Genomic DNA, 14516 nt, shown 5'->3' with positions numbered 1-14516 from the left:
CCCTGCATGGAATTAATGGGGCTCATCATTTGCCTCAATTACAACGCACCCACCTGAGAAGCTGTAAGGAACAGAACAGTAAATCTTACAATCAAATATTAAATTAAGGCTAATTTATTTACTTATGGCAAACTATAAGCTCTGCAATCAGGCGTGTAGAGGTTTATAACACAAGCACTCCCCGGAGCAAGGGGACGTGCCTGGAACCCTCCACACTGTCGAGGCTGGGTCTGAGGAGGGCACAGACAGGGATTAACTGCTCTAAACCAGCTGCAGAGACCAAAACAGCACAGCCCCCTCGTGCAGCCGCTCAATCCCATCACACACCATCCAGGCTCCCACATCTGCCATGCACCCAAAAGGCAGCATGGTCTTGAGATCCACTCCATTGCTCTTCTGTAACACATGCGTGGCTCAGCAGGACGTGGCATCCGGCTGAATGTATGACTCATGGGAATTGCTGTAAGGAAAACACAGGGGGAAGCCAACGTAAGAGGTTTGGTTTTAGTGAACAGGTCCATTAAATACAGGTCCCACGGCTGGGAATGGCTGTTGCTGGGTGGAACTAGCAACAAACAGTGAAACAGGGAGAGAGGACCAGGATGCTGCAGCAAGTGATAATGTGCCTGTTCTGTCTGCAAGGACCTGTGGGAGTTGGCTCAAGGTAACACAGGCCATTGGTGGTTTTCTCTATCTCACCTGCAGGTAATTGATTTCAGAAGGCAGATAATGTTTTATTCACTTTCCTTGGAAAAGAAAAGCAGTTTTGGCCAGTTAACCGGGGAAAACCAGGTCCTTGACTGTGATAAATGCCTCTCCACCATCATAAAGCATTTCTGCATACTTTTTATTGCAGTGAAATCACACAGTATTTACGAACAGGCTTATGTATTGTTGGAATCAGGATAAAACCAGCATATGTTTGGCAGTGCTTTCTGCAGAATATACTCAAGGTTTTTACCGCTGTACAAAAGCCTTCAAGCTGCCTGGATGTTTTCCATGGGCTTCACTCGGGTCAAGATACTGATATGCCTTTGAGCTGTAGTTTTGTCCTTGAACCCTCCGTGCTGTCACTCTGCAAATGGGCTCAGGAAATGCCACTAGGGCAGGGTATGGGGCATCAATCACAGAGCCCCAAAAGCCTGGCAGAGGCAACGGGTCTGGTGACTCCCAAACATGCTTGTGAAAGGGTAAATTGTGTCTCATCCTTTACAGTTCAGAGAGAGGGAGAGGAAAAACCACATCTGGATCAGAACTGTTTTACCATTCCGGATGGCAGCTGAATTCTAAGTGGAAATCCATGGTCTGGGGAGCATAATTTGACATTTTCTCTTCCCTTTCGATGTGAAAGCAGAAACTGTAGAGGTGGGGAAAGTCGAGTCAATGTACTGTGAAACGTTTGGCATACCAGGTTTTGCCAGCTTCCTTGAAGCTTAAAAGCACCTTTACATTGCAAAGACAACGGAAATCCACATTTTGTTCTGCATGGATGTTTAAAAGACTGGAATTTTTCTCCGATGCTGTGGGAGAGCAGCAGGAATAGAGCGGGCAAGGGCTGGGTGCATCTCTGTTACCCCAGGCACATGGGACACATCTGGGAGCAGGACAGATTGGTCACTGACCCCACTGAATTCCCATCCTGATCCTGGAAAGGGCTTTGCCTTGGATGGGTGCCCCAGCACCTCTCTGGCCCAACGTTCCTCCTGAAAAGCTTCACTGCTGCATCCTCTCAGGCCCTTCCGAGCATTCACACAGCTTTTCCATGGGGAATATCTTCCCCACGGAGCGACAGGGTCCTGGCCCTGGGGTCTGGCAGCACAATGCCCATGGGAAGGAGGCAGGAAGCAGGCAGCACTCAGCAGGACCAGTGCAGCTTCCAGCTGGGTGTTTTGGGAACCAGTGAGTCAGTGACACCCCCTGGCCCTGGGATGTGCTCGGTCATTCCCAGGAAGCGGGTTTTCCACGGAGGAGGATGCTGAGTCCCAACTGTTTCTCAGTGACCGATGATGCTCCTTGTGTGTGGGCCTGGAGCAGCCGCAGCCGCTGGCTCAGCTCTGATTCACTGCCCTGACACACCATAAAACCCTCTTGGCATGCAAGGGAGCCCACAGCCGCCTCCGAGACATCCCTCCTGGCTCCGAACCCCTCTGGAGAGAGCCCCTGTGAGCCCCTGTGCAGAGCACGAATGCAGATGAACATCACAAAGTCACTAATCCTGTAAGAGATGGCATTTCAGTTTTGATGCTTTAGAAGTGTCTCGGTATCTTGACATCCCTTGTAAGTGGTGGCTTCTTACTTACTTACAAGTACTAACTGCTGAGTGGGGATGACTCCGCTGTGTGCCACAGCAGAGCATTGTCACATTGAGCTCCAGGCACCAGCTTGGTGTAAGGCTCAATGAAAAGAAGGGCTGTGTGTTAAGATTCTGGTCATAGACTAACTTTTGGTTTTTAGCAAAGATATATGGCAACTGTGCCATCTCCTGTTGGCTACAGTGTTTTGGAGGCTTTTCTTCTCATAAATAGCCCTGTCTATCACTGCAGAGTGATATTGTGGCATCATTTTGCTGCATGTGAGGCATCCATGCTTTGAAAGCCCAAACCAGCTCTTTTCTGTGAATGCCACACATAAATCTCACCGCTTTATAGCTCTTCACTCCCATTTAACACAGCTCAGAGCAGAGGTTTTCGTTGTGCAGCCACAGATGAAATACGCTTCCTATGTCCCATTTTCCATGAGGATCCTTGTGCCCTGCCCAGTGCTCAGGTGTTTGTCCAGGAGTATCCGAGGTGCACCCATGGTGCTGAGTGCCTGTTTGCAAAGGTGAATCTGTACCTGGGGGTGAAACAGATCCATGGTTCAGCTGAACAGTCAATTTTTAACTTGCCTCATTGCTCAATGGTGTGGAAGGGAAACTTGCCCTGGAGGTGTTGCCACTGACTGGAGCACCCTGTCCCTCAGCACGCAAACACAGCCACGTGTTTGTGGCCCGGCTCCGTTCTGGACTCTGCTTGTGTTGTCTGTGTTTGATTTCACCACAAGGTCACAGCACTGGGGAACATCCCCATCTCCTCCTGAACACAGCGGGCAGGCTGAGTGGGACCCTTGACTTGTTCCAACCCCATCTTCCCATCAGCAGGATGGTTGGAAGAGTGGCTTTTTGGAGAGATGGAGATGGGTGTTTGATGGGGGCACAGATTGCGGGACCTCTGCGTTGACTGCTCTAACTGACCCCCCCTCTGCTCTGGGCACCCCACATGCTGCTCCCAACCTTCCCCACAGCTTATGTGGAAAAGGCTTGTGTCCTGGCTTTCTTGGGGTCCCCCCATGTCCCTGCAAGCTGGGGGTGTGCAGCCACTATCACTGTGGTGCTCCTGCTGATGGCAGAGCATTAGAGAAGTGAGATATAATTAGCTGTTCAGACGCACGTTCCTCAGGATACTGGGACAGAGGGACACCCAGTACAGCCAGTTTGACTCATAGAGAAGAATTAATGGAAACGCCCGGCTCCTGGAGGGAGGAAATTCCTTGAACAGCCTTTTCCTCCGTTTGTTGGTGGTAAGGCTGACAATGGGCTGTCCCGGGAATGCCGCGCGCACGCCGACAGGCGCCGAGTCTGCGGCACCGGGTGCTCCGGAAGGGCCCGGCCCCACCGGGTGACCTGCACCTCTCCCGCATGGATCATGTCAGGATCACACAGCAAAGCGCCAGCAAAGCACCGCTCGGGATGCGGTGAGCAGCGGGTCGCCGGGTCCGGGTGCTCGGAGCCACCCGTTGTGCAGCCCCAGAGAACAGCAGCAAAGGGGCCTGTGATGGGTGATGGTTGGGTGTCTGTACCTCAAACTGTCATTGACAACAGTTTTATAGCAATTAATTGTGATTTCTCCCAAGCCATTGCGTGGTTCACACAACACAAACGTGCCAAACCAGCACACACAAGGAAAACTGCCCTTTTCCACTGTAAAAATCCCATAAACATCTTTTTTGTAAGTGACCTTTTTCATCAGGGATGCCACTTGGAATAATGATTTCAGTGTAATGAGACAAGAAGGACTCTAAAGTCACAGGATCTTATAAATCAGTTTACGCAAATGCTGGGGAGCAGGAATGTCTGGGTGATCATAGGACATGCTTCCATCAGAGCTGCTTTCAGCCTGCTGCAGGCTTCCTTCAGATTCATTTTCTACATGGAAAAGGCCCCGGCAGTGGCTCTGCCTATGTCCCACAGCACCAGCATCCTTGTGTGTGTCCCATTTTCAGCCCCTCTCCCCAAACTGGGAGAACTCTCGCACAGCAGCCCTGTGGAAAGCTCCATGGTCCAGGGCAGGGGATGGGATGAGCAAAACCCCAGCAGCAGAGTCATGGATGTGGGAAGCAGTGGGACAGCACAAAGCTAATTTGGTACCGACGGCAGGGGTTCTGAGAGCATCCGCTTGCAGGAGGCTTGTTGGGATCCCATCTGTAACACAGCCCAGAGGCAGATGGATTTGGTGGCTGCATCACCCTGCTGGGTTCTATTTTGAGTGTTTGTCACACAAGAAGCGGGTCTGATGGGAAAACCTGCTGGAGCGGGAGGAAAGATGCTGCATCCCAAATGCCTGGGGCGGCTGCATGGAGGCTCATTTGGCCTTTTTTGGGAACAGCCCATTTGAGGCAGTTTGTGTCACTGGGGATGGTTTTGTGGGGACGTGTTATGAGCAAGTGAAACAGCTGCAGCTGAGCGCAGGACAGGTCGAATGCCGGAAAACTGGAGCGAATCCCACACTAAAGCAGATTCCTCTGAGCAAGGACGCTTCTGGAAAGCCTCTGGAGGTGCTTCCAGAAATGTCCATCCCAAACCAGGCATGATCCCAGCTCTTATCATCCCAGGAGCCACCACTCGCTGCCCAGCAAGGTCTCTGCAGCTGATGTGGAGGGGACAGCATTGCATTCCCCAGCCTGGTGCTCTCAGGGATGCTGGGGTATCCTTCCCCACGCTATAAATAATGACAGTTATCCATGCTATGAAGTAATTGGAAGGATTACTTCTAGTGTCCTTGACTTCCAGGCAATTTGGAGTTTTTACTAAGTGCTGGTCTCTCATTCTTCTGAATTGTTTTATCTGTGTTGTTCTGAGCAGAGTCATGGGAATGTTTTTTTCTAACCCAGAGGGTTATTAGAGGACATGCTTATAAATAACCAGTCTTGGCTATTTTTAAGTATTTTCAACATAGTCTATCATGATAGTATGGCACAACCTGCAGAAAAACCGAGTCCAATTCTGCTGCCAAGCATTCATAACTCACTTCTGTTTCTTTGGAGCCAAGTCTTAGCTCTCGATCTGTGCTGCAGGAACATCGAGAGCCCGGAGAAACGCTCACCGTGGCTCAGGACTGGTTGTTCTCTAACCTGATTCTCCTGTTACGCTATTGCAATAGATGTCATTGTCCTGGATTGCATGGGGGAAATGAAATTTACAGCTAAATTTGCTGAGGTCTTTCAAGGGACCGTGGGTCAGACTGTGGTGCTGCTGATCAGGCTGCACCAGGTCTTTTATTTATGCTGGGGGGCTGCAGGCTCAGAGAGCAGCCTGTAAAGACTTGGGGAGTCAAGGAAAGGTGCACGTTGTCTGCTCTGTATGAAATGACCCAAAACGTATAACCCCACTCCTCCAGCAGAATTGAGCATTTCAGACAAGCGAGTTGAGATTTACTTTATAATTTATTACATTTCACGTTGCTGTAAGCAATAAATTATAGTCAATATAATAATGTTGTCACAAAACATTACCATGAAGTACTCGCCTAACAGATACTGTAATCTACACACATAAGAACTGCAGTTACGCTGTTTAGATTCTCAGTGTTAATGGGAAGTGAACGAAATATTAAGGAACTTCACAGTAAATTCAGGGAAACATGTCATTATTATTGCTTCTGTGCAAACATTTCTGCTGCTGGAGGAAGAGAAGGATCAGATGCGCAGTGTGTCTCTAGAGCAAACACGTTCCCTGAAGGACCTGCTGCACCCATCCAGTGCACTGAGTGCGTGTCAACAAATGCAGAGTGATCCATGATCAGCAGCTGATGGGTCTCCAGAACCTCCCTCTCAGCTCTGCCAGGGCTCAGCCTTTAAGGAAACCAGTCTGGAAAGGCAAAAGCTGGTAAACACCGAGTCCATGGGAAGGTCTCGAGTCGCACCCAGGCGTGCAGCATGGGTCAGGACCATCGTGCGGGATCATGCAGTGTCCCACGGCTGCCTCCCGCTGGGAGCTGCCATCCCTTTGGAGCCTGTGGCACCATCCGCACCGCTGCTGCTGCTGCGTGCGCGGTGGCTGCAGCCCTGCTGGCACATCCCCTGTCCCGCAGCAGCTCACGTGCGTGGTAGGAGCTCACAAACAGTCCTGTCCTGAGGCATTTTCTCCTCCATTTCTGCTCCCACCGCCAGCTCAGTGGACTTTAAGGGAGTACTTCCGAAACGTCAGGAACTGGAGCAGCTTGTCTTTCCTCCTCTGCTTTAGCGCCATTAGCGCTCTCGTTTTCTCCTCCAAGTCCTGGTCGGTGGCGAGGATGATCTTGGCTCTTTCCTCTGCCTTCTTGTCCCCGGAGTTCCTGAAGAGTTTCTGCAGGGACTCTTGGTTGATGCTTTCGAAGATGTTGGCCGTGGCTTTCTTGCGCAGGGCTGTGTCGAAGCGGTACCCGTGGACCGAGGGGCTCACGCGCAGGGATGTGGACATGGCTGCGGCTCTGGAGCTTCTCTTCGCTTTCATCTACGTGGGGTGCAGTGGGGTTTGCTCCCGGTTGGGTCTCTCGGTCGATCTGAGCGGTGCTGGCTCCCAGGACCTGTATTTAAAGGCAGGCAGAAGGAAAAAGCCCGAGGCTCAAGTTACAGCGATGAGCTCACGCTGATGTCAACACCGGATAGTCATAGGCGAGTTTAACAGTTGAATTGCCAACTTCCCACTGTCCTGCAGCCAAGGGGAAAACCCTTCTCCCGGAGTGCTTCTGCAATGGGAATGGTTTTCCTTTGACCCGCTGCAGAGCAGGTTTTGTGCAGCTTCAAACGCTGCTGAGGGACTCATGCAGAACATGCTCTGCTCCTGGCCCTTTGCTGCCCTGCCTTCAGAATACATCATAAACAGTTAAAACTATTGCAGTACTAGCAAGAGGCGATAGCTGCGAGCCAGTGCATGCAGATGAACACTTGTCTGTGTCTCTGTCCACACAGCGAAACAAAACCTGCCTAGGCCCAGGCACAGAATGCTTTCTGCTGCTTCCCAGATGATACAGCTCCTGTTCAGTGCTGTATTTTCTAATTGGCAAGGGGTGTATTGAAGGCAGTGGATCCATAATGTCCTCTGAGGCGACTTCCCGGGATGTTACACCCCATGTGGCCATGCTCTCACTGGGGTAGATCTCTCTGCACCAAGCAATCTGTTGTCCTCCTCCTGCCTTGGGTATCCATTTGTCTTCAGTTTCCAGCTCACTGATGCAGTTCTTCTGCTCCCACAGAGTTTGTGCTCTCCACACCACCCTTGCCCAGTGCCAAGCCCTTGGGCTGGGAGGTTTCACTCTTAGTCGTATGGATTAGTTTTAGGGTTTGGACTCGATAGTCCTTATGGGTCCCTTCCAACCCGAGATCTCCTGTGGTTCCATGACTCCCTGTCACTGAGGATGTGGACCACTGCGTCTCCTGCTGGACTTAGGAATCTGGTATTACTGGCCACAACTAGATCTGGCCCAGAAAAGCAGTGGGCTCAAAAGTCACTTGAGGCCAGGGAGCTGCAGATAAGTGTATTTTGGTTGATGGCCTAAAAGCAGCCGGATGATGAAGAGGCACTGTTTGGAAAACCGGCTGCTTGTTTACTGGTGGTGTTGGTGACCCTCTTACTCATCCTCACCGAGGAACTCCAGAAATAGCCTCTGCCCCCACAGCCCAGGGGGTTCCCTTCTATACAGGGAGCTGTGGGGTGATCTCTGACCGCAGTGATGAGCAGGCCCCAAGAAACATCACCCAGCTGGTGGAATTTCTTTTATTTGTGCTGGCTCTTACGTGCTTTAATGTATAAACAACCCCTTTGCAAACCCCTGTGATTCTCCTTCTGCCAGAAACACTTAAAAGCCTCTCAATTTGCTGTAGTCTTGCCGAATTTGTGAGAATTACGCATCAGTTGCTGTTTGCTCAGTATTTGCTGGGCTGGTAAATCCACCCAGAAAATGGGATCGTTTTGACGTGGCTCTATGAAAGAGCCTCATGTTTTGCAGCCTCTGGTTAACCTGAAATACAAGGGGGAACAGTAGGAAGGAAGGATCGTGCTCACTGTGGTCCTCTCCTGCAAAGTGCTGCCTGGAGCACTGTGGGAAGGGAAGAGCTGCCTGTAAAAGTGGCTGCTGAAATGCTGGATGTACTTTGCTTCACTGGGTGGATAATGCAATTTCTGAGTATTTAGGGCAAAAAATGATGCCAGAAGATGGCCCTTGGAGCAGCGTTCCAGTGTCTGAAGGGGGCCTACAAGGATGCTGGAGAGGGACTCTTCATCAGGGACTGGAGTGATAGGACAAGGGGTGATGATGGGTTTAAACTGAAACAGGGGAAGTTCAGATTGGATATCAGGAAGAAGTTCTTTACTGTGAGGGGGGTGAGGCATTGGAATGGGTTGCCCAAAGAAGCTGTGGCTGTCCCATCCCTGGCACTGTTCAAGGCCAGGTTGGACAGAGCTTTGGGCGACATGTGTGAGGTGTCCCTGCCCATGGCAGGGGGTTGGAACTGGATGATCTCAAGCTCCTTTCCAACCCAAACCGTTCTATCATTCTATGATTCTAAGATCAGCCGTGATCTTGGGGCTGTAGAAAACGAGTCCTTCTTTGTTTCCCCTGGTTGAAAATAAGAGCTGAGGCACGTTAACACGCGACTAGTTTCCACCGCTCCCACTGCACATGGAATCATTTTGCAGGTATTTGCAGAGGGAGGCATGGCTGAGAGCATAAATTAGCAATATTTGTGGAAGACACAAGCTCAGAAAAGGATCTGCCATGGAAACCGAGCCGAAAGCCGATGCTTCAGGAGTAAGACATCAGAAAGCTGCCAAGATGAAGCATGCGTGTTCTCGTGAGCTCATCTCGCACTGAGCAGTGACAAATGTCTTTGCCCCTTCAAGCTTCTCTGCCCACTTTGTATAAATTTAGTTGTGCTCAACTCTGACTGAGAGATGAAGCATCCCTCATCTGGGTTTTTTCCAGTAATTTTTGTTTATATCAGTCTTTTAATGCTGCTGTTCCAGTAATGCCCAGGAGGAATTATTCATGTGTTGGAGTGGAGTGAAACTTCAGAGAAGATGCGATTTCTATCACAGCTCTCCTGCTATTAGTGTATAATTGCTTTGTGAAACGCAAATGCTCCGTTTCACACATTAATGGGAGGATTAATTCCTATCCCCGTCTCTGCAGAGCAGCTCAGCCCCATCCCTAACTGCGCTCTGCCTCTTGTGATGGGTTTGGAGCGCTCCAGGGTTTGAAGCTGAAGCACTTGTGATTTACTGTAGGCTAAGCCAAGCCTCAGGGTCTCAATCAGAGCAGGCAAATGCTGGGGGGAAGATTCAGGGAGGATGGTGGCTCCGCAGCCAGTGTGGGCTGTGCTGGTGATGCAAAGGGTGGTTAAATAGGCCTGGAGGCATCTCTGGCTCAGTGCTGTGGACTGCAGGACCCCAGCTGCACCATTATAGGAGAGGGGCAGATAAAGCAGGGTCCTCACCGGATCAAACACCATGTGAGGGGCTTTTTGAAGCCCCCAGCCCTGAGAGCAGGAGGTGGAGGGAAGGCCGGGGCAGGCAGTGCCTTTCCCGCAAACTCTTGCAGAGAACATAGTCTGCATTCATGTAACTGTCCAAAATCACACCAAAGAAGGTAATTCGGGATGTCTTTGCATTTTGCTGGGGCATGTTTTGCATAGCTTTCCTTTCACTAGCCTGCCTGAGCCTGCACGGCTTGTAATACCACGTTGGCATGAGGAGATGCAGCAGTTCCCTAGGAAAGCATCGGTGCTAGAGAGACCTACCCAGCGGTGTGTGAAAGAGCCTAAAACTGAGTCTTTGGAAGAGCATCTGGAAGGCTTTGGAACAGGAAAAAGAAGTTAAATTATTGTCTTAATATGTATATACATATAATGTGCTTTAGCTCTTTAGCTCTGAAGTGCCCAGGAGCCTCAGGCCACCTCTTCTCTTCCCATCCTTTCCCCTGCTACGTGAGCTCTGGCTCATTCGCAGCCTTTGCTTCCTCCACTGGCCATGCTGGAGCATCCCTGCCCTTCTTGGGAGCAGAAATGCTGCTCCCTACGTTTGCTCTCTGCTGGGATGGAGTCCTCTGTGGGATGGCCATAAGGTCAAAGAGGAACCAATTCATCATGTTCCTCTTGGAATCCAAATTCCTGGGAATTTTCCAGGCACCCAGGTCATGCGAATGGCAGTGCTGGCCCCGGCTCCCCATCCTGCCCACTGTGTCTCATGTGCCTCCATCTGCACAGACTCCACCTGGGGTTTTGGTTTGGTTTTCTGTGGTTGTTGTTTCTTTAACAGAGCATCTGGGAGCACTTGTTCCCCATCTCATGGCAGGAAGCTGTGCCCTTTGCTTACACAACCCCAGAGCTTAACTCGGCCACGTGTGTGCTCCCTGTGACTTGTCCTGTGGTCCCCACTTCAGATGTGCTGTACAGTGGGATGTGTTTTAATGGCAGTTTTCTGCTGCAGCTCAGTTGCTGGAAAGTAAAGGCATTTCTCAGACCATCCTGCTCACGTGGCTACCTGCCTAAAAACCAGACAACAGAAGACACGATTCAGCTGCTTAAATTCCATTGGGAAAGTTTCTAATAGGGAAAAAACATGTGTACTGTTTCCACTGAATACTTCTCTTTCTCCTACCTATGAAAACTAAATGAGGTGCTGGCTTCTGGGGTGCTAAGACAGGCGTTGTTGTATCAGGTATATTCTGCACAGCATTAAATCTGCACTTCAGCCTCCTATGAGCAAGAGCAGCTTTTAACACCTCCTGATAGGTCACTCTCCATAGGGCTCCTTCTACCCTGTGTTCATCTCCTTCACCATAACCTGTGCATCCATTCTGCTGACATAAGGGATAAACCAGCAACAGCCGAGCTGCTCCTACAACTGGTGCCATGGGGACTGGTGCCATGCAGAAGGTAAATTAAATAAGAGCCTTTCATGGTGTCGATGCAGTAAGAGCTGGTTGGAAGTGTCAGGGGTGCAGAACAGAGTCTTGCCCCTCGCTGATCCTGCTATGGCTTTTTGGTGTCCCTGTGGGCAGCTCTGCCCCTTGGTGCTGACACCAGGGGTGCAGTTTGGGCTGGCTTGAGCTGACCGTGCCAAGGCAGCACAGGGATCGTGCTGGAGTTGTGTGAGCACCGCAGGAGCTGAGCATCGCGCTGTGCACGGACACCATATAAGAGGAAAGTTTGTGGTGTTACTGATAATGAATGTCTCCTCGTTTCTCATAAATTCTCTGCTAAATGTACGATCACCAAGTTAATAATGCAGTGCAGGACATAATGAATAGCCAGTTACAGTAAGTAAATCACGCTTCTGGAGAAACAGAAACTTCTGGCACTTTTAAGAGGCAGAACCCTTTTAAAGAAGCCCTGTACTGAGCAAAGCTGAGCTGAGGACACGTTGACTTCTGGCATGAAACACTTGCTGTCGGGGGGCTGGCGAGGCTGGGGGTGGTGTGTGAACCGGGGATGCAGGCAATGGCAGCAAATGATGCTGTTAAACACATGGGCAGGGTAAAGGCAGAGGTTTGCCAGCTGAGCTGCTCCATCAGGACCAGCACCCTGGAACGGCCCCTACCCATCGTGTCTGCAGACCCGCTCCCCATGCCCTGCTATAAGGGAAAGTACTTGAATATCCTGACTCCAGCATCTTCCTCCTGTGTCAGCAAGACTGAGCATAGCGAGGAAAGTTTAGACTTCCAAGCATGAACCACCCTTTCTTTCTGTGCTGAATTTCCTGTTTGATCTTCCTGAAGGTCCCCGAGTCCCCCTCACTAGAGCAGGGCGAAGGCAGAGCCGTCTCCACTTGTCAGACATCGCATTGTCTGGTGCTGAGGGGACGGGCTCACGGGAAATCCTGCCTTGGGGCTGGGACGCGGCGCTGGCTCGGGCCATTGTGACAGCCCAGCCCACGGGCGACAGTACCAGACACACGTCCCGTGCTCAAGTGCCCCCCTCATCAGGGCTCTAATCTCTGCCGAGCCGCTTCCTCTGCTGCGCAGGGGTGGCAGACAGGATGTGTGCTTTGTACTGCTCCGCTTCGGGGGGCCCTGGGTGCCCCCAGTGCTCCCGGAGCTGCGGTTGCAACCCAGGGCTGCACCTTGGGAGCCAGATGTGCGAGCTGGCATGGCAATGCCAGGAGCCAGATGTGCGAGATGGCATGGCAATGCCGGGAGCGGGATGCTGCCACAGCCAGGCTGGAGGCAGAGCAGTGGCAATGGGCAGCAGCCAGGCAATGAAGAGGTCTAAGGGGGTGTTAAGCTGCCAACCTGCAGTACCTGGTGAGGGCTGTGATGGTGCAGAAGAGATTCTGGGCTTGGCAATGGGTCATGAGGCTGGGACTGGTGTTTTGGGAAGGAGCAGCGTGGCTTTGGGGGCAGTGTGCGGTCCAGGTTTGGGGGTATGTAGCTGGGTAACACTGGGAGAAGCAAGCTGCTAATGGGAGCCAAGGGAAACACCCAGCCCGCTCCTGTGGAGATTGATCAGGGAACCAACTGATAGGCGAATCATGTGGGAGATTAGCCTGAGACTGCAGCATTATCAGCCTTGTACTTCATTCCTCCAGCAACAAAAGAGCTCCTCGGAGAAAACAGATGGTGTTTGCCTCCCATCACCCTCCCCTGTGGCCCGGCAGCTCTTGCACTGTAGCTGCTAGAAAAGCAGTTTCTGCCATCCTCCTCCCATCACCGCAGCACAAACCCTCTGCAGGTCCTTGCCCGTGCCCTGCCCACAGCAGCATCAGCAGCAGAATCACAGGGATGGGGACTCCATAGGGGATTTTAGGGTTGTTTTTATATGCCGAGACCCTGCTGGAGACCCCTCCAGTGTGTGCACCCGGGGCTGGTGTGTTCTGCTGCTCTTGGGGGACAGGAGTTGTGCTGTATGGGTGTCGCATGGTTGTCGCATGGGTTTGTGACCAGTGTGGCTGCTGGAGCCCGTCGGGGCTGTTTCCAGGGCTGCTGTGGCTGTTGGTGGGGTTATGCCAGGTTACTGTACTCCTACCTGTGGTTGTTTTCCCCAGCAAGGTGCGCACGTCAGCTCCTGCTCCGGGGAGCAATAGACGGGCTGTAAACCCTATCTCAGCACAGAGGCGAGGCTGGCACTTACGGGCACCAGGCTGGCACCACCAGCCCAGCTGAGGCCGGTGCCAGGCAGAGCCGGGGAGGCTCCCGTGATCCCTGTATCCATGAGAGCACCGCAGGACACAGACCTGTTCCATATGGCCGCAGCATGGGAATCCCTTGAGGACTGTGTTTAGCTCTTGCAGCGATGCTTTCTAGATGTTTCCAGCTATCACGTAGCCTAATTGTTATAGTCTAAGTGACTGATGCCTTGTTTACAAGGGAGCCTTGCCTTTGTTCTCGAGATGTGCCCTTGAATCCCTGTCAAGTGTCAGCGCTGGTTTATGGTACTTTGGCCTGTCTGCGTCAGGTTATTTATGCAGCCAGCTCAAACAGAAAAGAACCGGTTTAGAACTGTAAGTTTATAAGGGCTCTGTGTAGGAGGGGAGGGCAGGGGAGAGAGATGCTGCTTTGTGGATGCATATGGGCATGGTAAAAGTGCTTTTCAGCCCCTCAGGCAGAAACCTGGCTCATCAGCAAATGGCTAATTGAGGGTATGAGCGGTGGCTGTTCCCAGAGCATCAGGATCAGAGCATCAGCTCTGATCCATCAGAGGATGAGTGTCAAACTAGAAACCAGCCCTGTTTGCAGTTTGTGCTCTGAAGTTGTTGGCGTGTGCCTGGGAGAAGTAAATCAGATTTGTCTTTATTCCAGCCTTCAGGAGGGAAACCTGCCCATCACAAGGGCAATGGGACTTATGCAATGAAGCAGGACCAGCATTGGTACCAGCCACCCCTTCAGCTTGGGGAAGGTGTCTGTGGAGAGAAAGGCCTCCAAGCCATGTATTGGGTCTTATAAGCCTGTCCATTTAGCTACAGTTCTTCATGCAGGTTGTGCTCAGTCTGAGGCTGTTCCCTTTGGTTCCAAGTCACTGCTTCCCAGCCTCAGCATCAGCTGGATCAGCACACGGATCACCCAGTCAGTGCGTGAGGTGTTTTAGAGGTGGTGGGTAGCCCTGATGCTGCTTCCAGCTGTGTCCCCTTTCCCTCTTTTCTATCTTACATAAGAAACCCTGAAAGACAAATGGCATTTTCAGTCTTGCTGACATCCTGGCACCGGAGCTGTGTGACACAACATTCCATGGCCATGCCACCGGGGCTGACGTGCTGCAACACCATGTACATGAAAGGAACATTTAGA

The 14516-nt window shown here is 51.5% G+C and overlaps 1 protein-coding gene across 1 annotated transcript; it reads right to left on the bottom strand.

The window, feature by feature from the left end:
- Positions 1-6334: 6334 nt before the first annotated feature.
- Positions 6335-6813, bottom strand: TCIM (transcriptional and immune response regulator). Its single transcript, XM_030509990.1, has one exon. The coding sequence runs from the start codon at positions 6746-6748 to the stop codon at positions 6428-6430; it is 321 nt and encodes a 106-aa protein (XP_030365850.1). The 5' UTR covers positions 6749-6813; the 3' UTR covers positions 6335-6427.
- Between the last annotated feature and the right edge of the window lie 7703 nt (positions 6814-14516).

This window comes from Strigops habroptila, chromosome 21 (assembly GCF_004027225.2).
Source record: "Strigops habroptila isolate Jane chromosome 21, bStrHab1.2.pri, whole genome shotgun sequence".
Taxonomy (NCBI): Eukaryota; Metazoa; Chordata; class Aves; order Psittaciformes; family Psittacidae; genus Strigops; species Strigops habroptila.
This window is presented reverse-complemented; position numbering and strand designations above follow the sequence as displayed.